General features: G+C 42.0%; 1 protein-coding gene across 6 annotated transcripts in view; it reads right to left on the bottom strand.

Moving 5' to 3' along the window:
- The window catches only part of map4k3a (mitogen-activated protein kinase kinase kinase kinase 3a), a 275867-nt gene that overhangs the window by 105078 nt on the left and 158035 nt on the right, over positions 1-12754 (bottom strand). For 3 of the 6 annotated variants that reach the window (XM_070890095.1, XM_070890098.1, XM_070890097.1), the window contains 3 exons: positions 11274-11352; positions 3544-3602; positions 2843-2905 (listed from right to left, as the gene is read on the bottom strand). In XM_070890095.1, the coding sequence (XP_070746196.1) occupies positions 2843-2905; positions 3544-3602; positions 11274-11352 (201 nt within the window). The remainder of the gene's footprint in view (positions 1-2842; positions 2906-3543; positions 3603-11273; positions 11353-12754) is intronic. The other 3 variants (XM_070890096.1, XM_070890100.1, XM_070890099.1) reach the window with 1 other exon arrangement.

Genomic DNA, 12754 nt, shown 5'->3' with positions numbered 1-12754 from the left:
CCTTTATTAACAGAGTTATCATACCTCCTTTTCCTTTCTGCCTATCTTTCCGAAATGTAAAATAACCCTGAATATTCAGTTCCAAGCCTTGGTCGTCTTGCAACCACGTCTCTGTAAAAGCCAATCAACTCGCCGCTGAGATCACGAGATCTTTGCGGGAACCTTACTTCGGGGCCAGTAACAAACGCCTTTTACTTTGCCACTGACCACAAATTATGGTCAAGATCTTTACTATACTCTCAACACATATTCCACTCACTAGCACGCACGATGTTATACAATAACCAGCTGGTGTTTCATTCAGCAGCTCCACTCATCAGCAGTTCTATAGCAATATTGAAATACTTCAGTGAAATCAGAAGACTGTTAAATAGAGCAGCAATCTCAAATGAAGTGGTCAGTTGGATCTTCTCAAATTTCTTATAACTCTGTACCTTGTATAAACTATGTGGTGAAAGGCAAAACAGTGATTACATGATCAATAAAAGTGTTATGTCTACAAGGGAATTAATGAAGCAACAAAGTCTGCCGATAGCCTGCCTATGATTTTATGTTCAATAGAGGAACAACTGCTGCTGTATAGATCATTACCCATCACGTAAACAGATACAAGATTTCTGAGCAAGGAGCCTTTTAACTCAAGTAATACATATCCGAATACATACTTGACAACTATACTAGCAGTCTGCTGATATCCATCAGCCTTTCCAGATACATTAAAGTTTTCCATTTGGCAACTTATTGATACAAGAAACACAAGAAGTTAAGTTTTAAAGGTTAAATACAAAACAAATAAATCAAAATGTAGCCTAGCTGGAGTAACAGGACTGGCTGCTGTGCAATTACGTAAGCGTTCACTGTGAGGGAGCAGCGTGCAGTGGCCCGGCCCGGAAATCGGCGCAGTCCCAACCTGCAAGACCATCAGCAGACCGGGGCCATTGGAGGGAGCAGCGTGCGGCAGCATACCACTGCAGGGAGCAGCGCGTGCTGCTGCAGGAGGACGACGACTACGAATCCAGGTCACTGATTGCAGTGCGGGCAGGCACAGCAGGAGGGGTGAAGGAGCGGCAAGAGTCCGTAGAGGGAAGTGATCAGGGCCCAGGAGAGGTGTGCGTCTGGGGCCCAGGAGCAGCATGGGCCAGCCCACACTGCAATATGTGTGCGCGCTCGGTCTGTGCAGCAGAGCTGGTCTCCAGTTAGGCTTGGGTAATCCTTGCCACTGGACCAAGCCCTGTCAAGCCCGTGTGGTGGCTAGTGTGCAACAGCCACCCCATGCAAAGGCATCTTCCACCCTTCAATATGTAGTTCCGGACTGGGAATATCAAGTCCCTCATTGAAACACCTGTGAATTCTTCCCTTTTTGGTGGGGAAGCGGGTCATCCTCAATACGAGGGACTGCCTCGTTCATGAACAAAAGTCATTAATTAGAATTAGCTAGAATGAATGCTGATTGAGCTATGCCTGTTATCAGATCTCTACTCATCGCTATGGTGACAATAATTGCTTCAAGCCAACTTTCTACATAAATGCAACAATTTCACTACTATGACTTTGAAGCCTAGCTTTTAAAATACTGACTTAATTTATCTAACATATGCTTTTTGTCAAAACTTGCCACCAGAAAAGAGACACACAAACTAGCTCCATGTTTTATTGCAACAAACTGCATTATTTTGCCACCTCTCCTTGGCAACTGTCTGAGGCTGAACAAGACCATTTGCAACCTTGGTGTTGTATTTAATCCCGAGGTGATGAACTTCTGACCATATCCACTCCATCACGAAGACCATCTACTTCCACCTCCGTAACATCACTGACTCCACCCGGCTCAGCTCATTTGCTGTTGAAACCCTCATCAATGCCATTGTTACTTTGAGACTTGACTATTCCAAAGCTCTCCTGGCCAACCTCCCATTTTCTACCCTCCATAAACTCGGCCATCCAAAACTCTGCTGCCTGTATACTAACTCGCACCAATCCCGTTCACTCATCAGCCCTGTGCTCGCTGACCGACCAAAACCTCACTTAAAAAATTCTCATCTTTGTTTTCAAATCCCTCCACGGCCTCTCTATCTCTGTAACCCCGTCCAGCCCAACAACTCTCTGTGATCTCTGCACGCCTCCAATTCTGGCCTCTTGCGCATCCTCGATTTTAATCGCTCTACCATTGCTGGCTGTGCCTTCAGCTGCCTCGGCCCTAAGCTCTGGAATTCGCTCCCTAAACCTCTCCACCTCTTTACTTCTCCCTCCTTCTTTAAGATGCTCCTTAAAGCCGACTTCTTTAACCAAGCTTTAGGTCATCTGTCCTGGTTGGACATCAAATGTTGTTTAATAATGGTCCTATGAAACGCCTTGGAACGTTTTACTATGTTAAAGGCGCTATATAAATGCAAGTTGTTGTTGTTGCCTAGTTGATCAATATAATGCATTCTTGTAAATACAAAAAATGCAAACCAAAAGCTATTAATGGATATTTCCAACAGACATAATTTGTCCACTGTTTGCAAAACTTTCAAATATAACTGCATTGGTTCCTCTCGAATAAAACATCAAAACAAGATCACAAAGTAGAGATCACTATTGCAATGAGTGCTGAAATTAAACCATAAATAAGCATGGTAATGCAAGTATATGAAGTTCATAAATGCAAATTCTAATCATCCAGTTTATAAAGATTCCAGCAATTTTACAAGCCCAATAATTGCATGGTAGTAATTGAATTGGTTTTTTTGCCTTGCATGACCTATGAAAGAATCATAAAAGACAGGGTCACGGTTTAAGAGGCAATGATTGACAGGAAATAGAGACACCTGAAAATGACAGACAGAAATGTGAAAAATACCAGATTAGATCTTGCTGTGTAGTATATCTCTTCTGAAATGTCCAAAAAATCATCACAGTAGGGCTGTTCAGCAGACAAAGACCAAAAAACCCGTTACTCATATCAAGCCCAAGAAACAAAGACAGGGAAAGCATTTTCTATTAGGTTTGTCTTGAACGCAACTATCCTACCACAGGCAACACTGATATTTAAAACCAAACACTTGCATTATTTACATTTGGGAAAAAAAAACAGGTATTTACAATTTAAAGCACATTTGTTCTAATTTTGTAGAAATGATACTGGATAATATTGGGCATGACTACTATACTTGAAATTAGAAAATATTTCCAGATTTGTAACAAATCAGGAAATCACCCAGTCATCAGGATTACACAGTACACATTTCCTTCATTTGGACTGCACCTTGAAAATAAACCTGTAGTACAAAGCGACAAATTTAGTGTAAATTTGTACTGCCTCCATAGACAGCTTAAGGTCCCCCCCCCCATCAGCATTTTAAATTTACAACTGAATATCAACCCTTAATAGGCTTCAGAAAAAACTGGAATTGTTCCCATCAGTTAAGGTCTGTTATATGCTGCATTTCAACCTTTCAAATCACAGCACACTTGTGGCAACTTGCCATTTTTCAGAATGTTTACTTAGTGCAAGCTTCTTTTTAAAAAAATGTCCAAGGGAGACAAGAATGCCTTACTTACAAATTCATGATGAGGCTCTGTTTCTTTTCGCATCGGTGGATCAAATTTTATTTGTCCAACTGCAGATATAAATTCAAATTAAGACCATTATTCATAACAGAAAACTACAATTGCAGTTCAATGCACAGTTTGAAAAGTTATTGCATTTCAGCCAAAGCACAAAAATATTTTTTTCAAACAGGGGTTTATGCCTTATTTGCAGCAAAATCTAAATTCAGAACTAAATTCAGAGAACAGTATCAATGGCAGATAATCTAACATTCTTGCTCTTGTGCTCAGTTTTCACATACAATTGAATTGTACTATAGAATAATCATGGAGGTGGAGTACTTTGACCTTTATGTTGAGTACAGCTTGGAGCAGAGAACTGTCAAATCAAGACAATAATGCAGCTTAAACACATGCAAGTTGCTCCATGTAGCTACCTTATATGAAGTCAAATTTTATGCAAGCTAGCCCACGGTCTTACTTCAAAACAAAAATAGCCTCTCATTTTTCTTCATGGTTTCTGACCAGCAACAGAACAAGAGATTCATTCTACATCCCAGTTCATTAACCAACCTAATAACGAGCTTATCAATGGTTTTACCACCAAAAACAAATGGACTGGATGTGCAAATATCTTGTTAGGCCTAAACAGAATATCAATCGATAGCTCTTCTTTTCAACAGACAAAGTGTGGATGACAAAATTAAACTCGATACACATGAAGCAAAACTCACAGATCTACTCCGATGGTCAAAGAAGAAAAGGTGAATCTACTACCGGAGCATGAAGTTCAGTGTCTCTGGAGTGAGGTGGGGATGTGAAATAAAAGGAATGGTCTTTTAAGAAAGAAACATGAAGTAGCGAGAAACTATATACAGTCAACTCTCGATTATCTGTATACGGATCCAACGGGAAACCATTGTAACGGGATTTAAAATTTCGGCCCGGGAAGGGATCGGGCCAGTGCGTTCAGAGTCCTTTCGGCCCGGGAAGGAATCGGGTTTTAACTTTATGTCAATCACTAACAGAGAAATCGTTTACCCGGCATTGCCCAATCCCCGAGGGACCCGGATAATCGAGAGTTGCTTGTATTCAGAAGGGACAGCAAGTTATTTTGTACAGCACAAATTTTAAGTAGGCTTGCACTGATGTGCGAAAAGGTTGTCTTTCCAGGTGCTGTTTATGAACATTTCACCTCAATTTTCCAACAAGATTTGAACCACAAACTCTCAGTGGGCTGGATGACAGATAGAAACATAGAAAATAGGTGCAGGAGTAGGCCATTCAGCCCTTCGAGCCTGCACCACCATTCAATATGATCATGGCTAATCATGCATTTTAGTACCCCACTCCTGCTTTCTCCTGCATAAGTTGCAAGAGAAAACTTCCAAATATCTCATCCTAATAGCCCGAGTCATGATTCTGCCAGCAATACTCAGACTTGTTCTACAAAGGGCAACAAAGTTAAGCTGGCGGTCTAAAAGATGCCAGTGAAAAATCCACTTCTAAGAAATGAAAGTTAACTTGGTTAAAATGGGAGAGCTAAGCCATCCTGTGGCGGTTTTGAGGAGTACATGCTCCTTAATTTAAGACAACAGAGGCTTTGTGTGATGGATCAATTGATGTTCAGCGAGAAGCTCCGAGAACCAAGATTTCCTCGTCAAATAATATTAACTATAATGGCTGTTGTCCCTTTTGTTCAAACCTTGCGTATGATTCTAGGTATCCAAGACTTCTTCCACTCTTCACCCAGTCTTATCCATCCTTGTGCTGATGATTCTTCTCTATATTCAATTTCCTCCACATCATTCATTCTACTCACACAACCTCCATTCTTCTTGCAGCACAATGGCTGATAAAAGTACAGCACTCCCTTCAGCAGATCACGGAAGAATCAGATTTCCCTCTTCAAAAACATTTTAATGTCTCTTGCCAGTCTAATCAACAGCAACTATGTCTTACCTTTCATTGCTTTACCTTTGATGGTTCCCCAATTGGTCCATCACCTATTGGTGCAGCAGCACAATCTCTCATCTTAAAAAAAAACCAACTACACTGCCAAGCTCTTGCAAGATATTTAGTTTCCTCTTTCCTGATAATCGCTTCGTCTCATCTCAACAAATCACAACTCCTCTAAAGCCCAAGTCCATCTAAGACTTGAATACTGTTCCCATATCCTTTAAAAAAGGAGGCAAACAAAAAGCAGGAAACTAAGGACCAGTTAGCCCAACATCTGTTGTTGGGAAAATGCTGGAGTCCATTATTAAGGAAGCATTAAGAAACGGCTCTCATTAAATTCACAAATGACATCTTAAGTAACTGTGACAAAGGTAAACGATCCCTCCTCGCCCTCTCGATCTGTCTGCAGCCTTTGACACGGTTGACCGCTCTATCCTTCTCCAATGCCTCGCCACCGTCTCCAGCTGGGTGGGACTGCACTCGCCTGGTTCCATTCTTATCTATCTAATCGTAGCCAGAGAATCACCTGCAATGGCTTCTCTTCCCGCTCCCGCAACGTTACTTCTGGTGTCCCCCAAGGATCTATCCTTGGCCCCCTCCTATTTTTCATCTATATGCTGCCCCTCAGCGACATCATCCAAAAACACAGCGGCAGTTTCCACATGTACGCTGATGACACCCAGCTCTACCTCACCACCACTTTTCTCGACCCCTCCACGGTCTCTAAATTGTCAGATTGCTTGTCCAACACTGGATGAGCAGAATTTTCTCCAACTAAATATTGGGAAGACCAAAGCCAGTGTCTTTGTGCTCTCCACAAAGTTGATTCCCATCGTCCCGAGCATCTGTCTGAGGCTGAACCAGACTGTTCATAACCTTGGTATCATATGTGACCCTGAAATGAGCCTCTGACCACGTATCCGCGCCATAACTATGCCTATCTATTTCCACCTCCGTAACACTGCCCGACTCCACCCCTGCCTCAGTTCATCTGCTGCTGAAACCCTCATCCATGCCTTTGTTATCTCTAGACTTGACTATTCCAATACACTTCTGGCAAACCTCCTACGTCCTACCACATATAAACTTGGGAGTTCATTCAAAACTCAGCTGCCCATATCCTAACTCGCACCAGGTCCCGTACACCCACCCCTGTGCTCGCTGACCTACATTGGCTACCAGCTAAGCAATGCCTCGATTTTAAAATTCTCATCCTTATTTTCAAATCCCATGACCTCGCTCCTCCCTATCTTGTAATTTCTTTCAGCCCCACAACCATTCCCCGCCCGGAGATATCTGCACTCCTTTAATTGTGGCCTAAAGCATTCCTGATTTTAATCACTCAACCATTGGTGGCCGTGCCTTCAGCTGCCTAAATCTAAAGCTCTGCAATTCCCTCCCTAAATTCTCCGCCTTTCTACCTCTCTTTCATCCTTTAAAAAGGTCCTTAAAAGCTACTTCTTTCATCTGCCCAATTTCTCCTTATGCAGCTCGTTGTCAAATTTTGTTTTATAACACTCCTGTGAAACCCTTGGGACGTTTTATTACGCTGAAGGTGCTTTATAAAGGTATGTTGTTGTAATGCCGCCACGCTGCTCCTTCCGCTCCCCGGCCTGCAGGCCGGGGGTTTAAGCTGTCAATACTCTGTGTTCAGTCAATACACGTGCTGGAGCAGGAGAGCAATGGCAGTGAAGGGGGACGTCACCAAGATACAGGTCGGTGATTGGAGCGTGGACAGGTACAGCAGGAGTGGTGAGGTCAGGGCGAAGGAGCGGCGAGAGATTGTAGAGGGATGTGATTGGGGCCCAGGAGAGGCGTGAGTTTGGGGCCCAGGAGAGGCGAGGCCCAGGGGCAGCACAGGCCAGCCTACACTGCGATATGTGCGCGCACTGGGTCCGTGCAGCAGAGCTAGTCTCCAGTCATCTTGGGTAATCCTTGCTATTGGACCAAGACCTAGCTCTGTCAAGCTCGTGTGGTGGCTGGTGTGCAACGGTCACCCCATGTTAAAAAATCCACGCGCAGGCATCTTCCTCCCTTCAAGATTTAGTTGGGACCTGGAATTTTAGGTCCTTCATTGAAACACCTGCGAACTTTTTGACATGGAAGCAAGTCATCCTCGATTCGAGGGACTGCCGATGATGATGATGATGATGATGATGATGGAGGGCTGTAATGCATGGTGCATTATTCTGCTGCCATTACCTACTGTTAAGTGATTACTGGATGAGTTCATTCAAAGGTTAAATATTATTTAGGCTGGAGATCAGATCCATGGTTTTGATTGGTTTTGACCAAGTGCCACAGATGCCAGTACTTTGTTTTCAGGAGGGATTAGTTGTATATCACAAGTGACTGTCTTTGTTTCTTTAAATTCTTTTTTTAAAATAGAAGTATGGCACAGAAATTTGCATTAAGACAGCATGTGGGATTTGAAGCTGCATTGTTCACAGGAAATGTAAGGAAGTGGAAGTCCTGGAGTGATGCTCATACTAATTGAGAGGATGTGTTGCTTGGGAAGAGGGGGAGGGAAAAGAGGTGAGATTTTGATTCCAAAATAATGATCTCTGTAATTTTATGTTCAATAAAACAGATCTGGTAAAACAAGCTAATGTAAATAAACACAATGGGCAGTAATTTGCAGCCCCTACGGGTGCACACGTGCCCATCGGGGCCAGGTAAGTTCCAGGTTTAGGCATACAAAGCGCATATGCTAAAACCTGCAACTTGTAGCCTCGGGTAAAGGGCCTCCACTGTTGCCCAACTTCTGCCCAGCGAATGCCCGTGAAATTCTTAGGCCTGGGGCGCAAGTGTTTTAAAGGACAGAAAAATATTTATTTTCCAATAATTTATACATCTAAAAACCTGTGAAATAAGGCAAGTTTATTTTTAGACCCTTTAAAATATGTAAATTTAATCTTCAAAAAATTACAATTACTTGAAATATTTAATTAAATGCCATTTTGATTAATTTTAAATGAGATAATTTTTTTTAAATTATTTCAGGTGTACCGAGTATTTTGGGGGTATTCCCATACATACCGATGGTGATTCCGTACATATGGAATCACCAGAAGTATGAATGGGGATCCCCCTTCTTTCATTGGTTGGGCTGGCCCATGTTATCCCAGGGGCGTTTGCAAACCACACCGCCTCTGGGATATGTGGGCCTCTACCCGCAGGTACCTGGAAAGGCCCAGGACCGTGAATCTCCAAACCTCCGGGACCATCAGGAAAGTTCAGAGATTTGTTGCAGGTCGGAGGCATCTGCTCGCGAGAAGTCTCTGGCCACTATTTCTACCCCAGTATGTATTTCAAAGAATTATCCAGGCAGAGTCTAGATTGCGAAATCACTGAAGTTTAAATTATTTTTATTATGGTATATTGTTGCGTTAACAGAGATTGACTTGTGGTTTGTTTCCCCCCTTCAAATAGTGAGTCATTTAAAACAAAGTATGAAATAAGGTGCCACAGATCCACTGCACATTGGAGCACCAGATTATCAAGGGTGCTGTGTCACAAGTTTGGTCATGTGGAGGTCCAGTGCCTTCACACAGGGGAGGAGAAATAGAAAATTAAATGGAATGTCTCTGTTGGGCTACTCTCAAAGGGCAATCAAAACCCATGGGAGGTGCACGGCCCAGGGGGAGAACTCTCAAAAGGCAAAACACAAGGCAATGCATATATTCAAAATATAAAGACACAACCAACCCAATCAAGAATTGTTGGTAAAATAAAAATGAGCTACATTTCATCTGTAGGCAATGATTCAGTCACTGGGTATAGAGCCTGTGACACGAGTTCTAATTAGTAAGATAATTTAGAAGAAAGGTACACAAAGAAAACAACACCTAGTGCAGAATATACCATGCAACATATATGGTGCACAAGCTGCCGAGTAATTTGTATATGAAACACAATTATTACAGATCTCAGCTTAGTTTACATGTCCTCTTGCATTCTAATGTTAAAAGTGACACATAATAACAGGTCGTTTGTATTAAAAAGTACTGGTGAACATTATTCCGTTACCTTCCATTTCTCAAGTTAAAAGGTTTTCATGAGAACAATATACCGCGCTCTCCAAGTAAGTAGTATGTCTGTGCTATTCCCAGGATGGACATTGCACCGGTGATTGTTAGAGATTGACAGAATCTCAATATCGAACACAGATATAGTACCAAACTCTTATTTACTATCATTACTTAGCTTAAGTGGCAAGTACAAGCACTCTAGCTCTTGTATACATCTTTTCTGCATTATTCCCATTTCAGACAACTGTATTGAAAATTCTTAGTTAAAATAGGACCCCAAGATGGTCATTGACTGTAAACCATATGGATGGGGACAGTGTATGCTCATTGGTACATTTATAGGAAAATAAAGCCATAACCAATGCTAATAAGCTAAAGGAATAGATTGTGGCTCATTGGGTAGGGAAGAGGACACAATACTGAAGACAGTGGCACTGCTAATTCTAATGGTGCAGTAGAGCCAGATTGTGCTCTCAGTGGCGAACAAACGGTTCCAGCCGTTCCATTCACTTGCACTTACGCACAGACTTCCTTTGGGATTTTGCACCTGAACTTACTGTAAATTAAAAATCCAAAGTCAAAACGGCACAGCGGCCTCTACAGGGGATCTGGGACCTGTGCGAATAGGGCAAGCAACTGTGTATATCATTAACCAATTAGATTGAGGAATCATTAATGAGCAGCGCAGAGTCTGAACCAGGAATTGTCAGTTAGAATATTTAGTGCAATGTCAAATCAGGTGCAGAAGCAAAATAAAGAGAAGCAAAATAAAGAGGGGCAAAGATGGGAATGGGAGAGATGAGACAGAAAGAATAAAAACTTAAATAAAACATTTTTATTTTTTTTTTTTTTAATTGTTTTTCAGAATCTCCAACAATAATTAAAATTTGAAGGAATGAGACTCCAGTTGTAAAAATTAATTTTCAGTGCCAGAGAGGTTGTTTGGCAGTAATTAAGACTTGTCACGCCGCTCGAAATGTACTTACACTGGAATGGACAAGCCCTAACTTTTTCTGGTAAATTTAGTGGGTATATATCACGCAAATACAGCAACTTCACGCTATTCCACATACTTGAATATTGAAATATTGGTATAGCAGTTTCTTTAGAAGCAGGGCAACTCAGACAGAATCTTCCTGATTTTCACATTTAACTGCACATGTGCGGTCGGCAGAAGGTGTTGTCCAACTTAGACTTTATTAACTGAGCGCAGTTATAACTGCACCGTTATTTCTGCAGCAAAATTCAGCCCAATATTATTCAGTCTTTTATGTGGTCAGACCACTGGCTCAAAATGGTTCACATCTTCGTTGAAATTTGTGGTTAATTACACAACAGTGGCCTGAAATATTGACTTAATATAGGTAAAGAATGTTGCATCTGCTGTCAATTGATAGACAATACTCATTAGTACAGAAGGGTGGAGCTCTCCGGTAGCCTTGTTGGGACGAAGTCATACAGACCAGGCAGAATCCCGGGCCGGTGTAAAATTAGCCGATCTCAGCTGTTTGATTTGTGCAATAGAGGCACGACAATTTATTGTAATAACGGTTTGACAGGGGGTTTTGGAGGGGAGGTGGGGAGAGAGAGAGAGAGAGAGAGAGAGAGAGAGAGAGAGAGAGAGAGAGAACGACAGAGAAAGACAGAAGAAGAAAAGTTCTGAATTTTTAAATTAATTTTAAAAACTTGGTGTGTGATCTGCAACCCTTTCCCAAAAAGTCCCAAGACTTTAATGGGGAATTTGGAACTTACAGTTAATCTCTGACCGTGTTCTTTCTTCCCTCACATTTCTGCTAGTGGACTGAATTCGATGAGGAACAGATATTGGAGGCTGAAGAGAAAAAGAAAACAGTTCAGGCTATTGCTACATCAGTTCCTACAAATTTGTTCCATTACAAAGAACTGATTTATTTTGCTTATTGCACAAAAGGCATACTCAGAACAGGATTATCAAGCCTAGTTATCACAGTAAATCTTTTTACTGAAGTCTGTTTTCCTGAAAAACACATGCAGTTAGTTATTGCAGAAAACAGGCATGCACAGAAAGTAGGTTCCCAACATTGGGTCGCAATGCTTACATTATACATTTAATATTAAGCACAAGTTTGTTGCACATCGACTCAAGAGTGGATATACAGCTTATTTCACCATTTCCTTTCATCTCTTCCATTATGATATAAACGATATAAACGATATATTTATAGGATGTCTCTTAAAAAAACTAGCACATTGCTACATTAATGACTTTTACAGTTAAACTTGGTGTAAGAACATAAGAATTAGGAACAGGAGTAGGCCATCTAGCCCCTCGAGCCTGCTCCGCCATTCAACAAGATCATGGCTGATCTGGCCGTGGACTCAGCTCCATTTACCCGCCCGCTCTCCATAACCCTTAATTCCCTTATTGGTTAAAAATCTATCTATCTGTGATTTGAATACATTCAATGAGCTAGCCTCAACTGCTTCCTTGGGCAGAGAATTCCACAGATTCACAACCCTCTGGGAGAAGAAATTCCTTCTCAACTCGGGTTTTAAATGGGCTCCCCGTATTTTGAGGCTGTGCCCCCTAGTTCTAGTCTCCCCGACCAGTGGAAACAACCTCTCTGCCTCTATCTTGTCTATCCCTTTCATTATTTTAAATGTTTCTATAAGATCACCCCTCATCCTTCTGAACTCCAATGAGTAAAGACCCAGTCTACTCAATCTATCATCATATGGTAACCCCCTCATCTCCGGAATCAGCCGAGTGAATCGTCTCTGTACCCCCTCCAAAGCTAGTATATCCTTCCTTAAGTAAGGTGACCAAAACTGCACGCAGTACTCCAGGTGCGGCCTCACCAATACCCTATACAGTTGCAGCAGGACCTCCCTGCTTTTGTACTCCATCCCTCTCGCAGTGAAGGCCAACACCTCTCGCAGTGAAGGCCAACATTCCATTCGCCTTCCTGATTACCTGCTGCACCTGCAAACTAACTTTTTGGGATCTAAAAGAGTTTCATGCACAAGGATCCCCAGGTCCCTCTGCACCGCAGCATGTTGTCATTTCTCCCCATTCAAATAATATTCCCTTTTACTGTTTTTTTTTCCCCAAGGTGGATGACCTCACACTTTCCGACATTGTATTCCATCTGCCAAACCTTACCCCATTCGCTTAACCTATCTAAATCTCTTTGCAGCCCCTGTGTCCTCTACACAACCCGCTTTCCCACTAATCTTTGTGTCATCTGCAAATT

This window comes from Pristiophorus japonicus, chromosome 9 (assembly GCF_044704955.1).
Source record: "Pristiophorus japonicus isolate sPriJap1 chromosome 9, sPriJap1.hap1, whole genome shotgun sequence".
Lineage (NCBI taxonomy): Eukaryota > Metazoa > Chordata > Chondrichthyes > Pristiophoridae > Pristiophorus > Pristiophorus japonicus.
The sequence above is the reverse complement of the archived record's forward strand: the minus strand, read 5'-3'. Positions and strand labels throughout refer to the sequence as shown.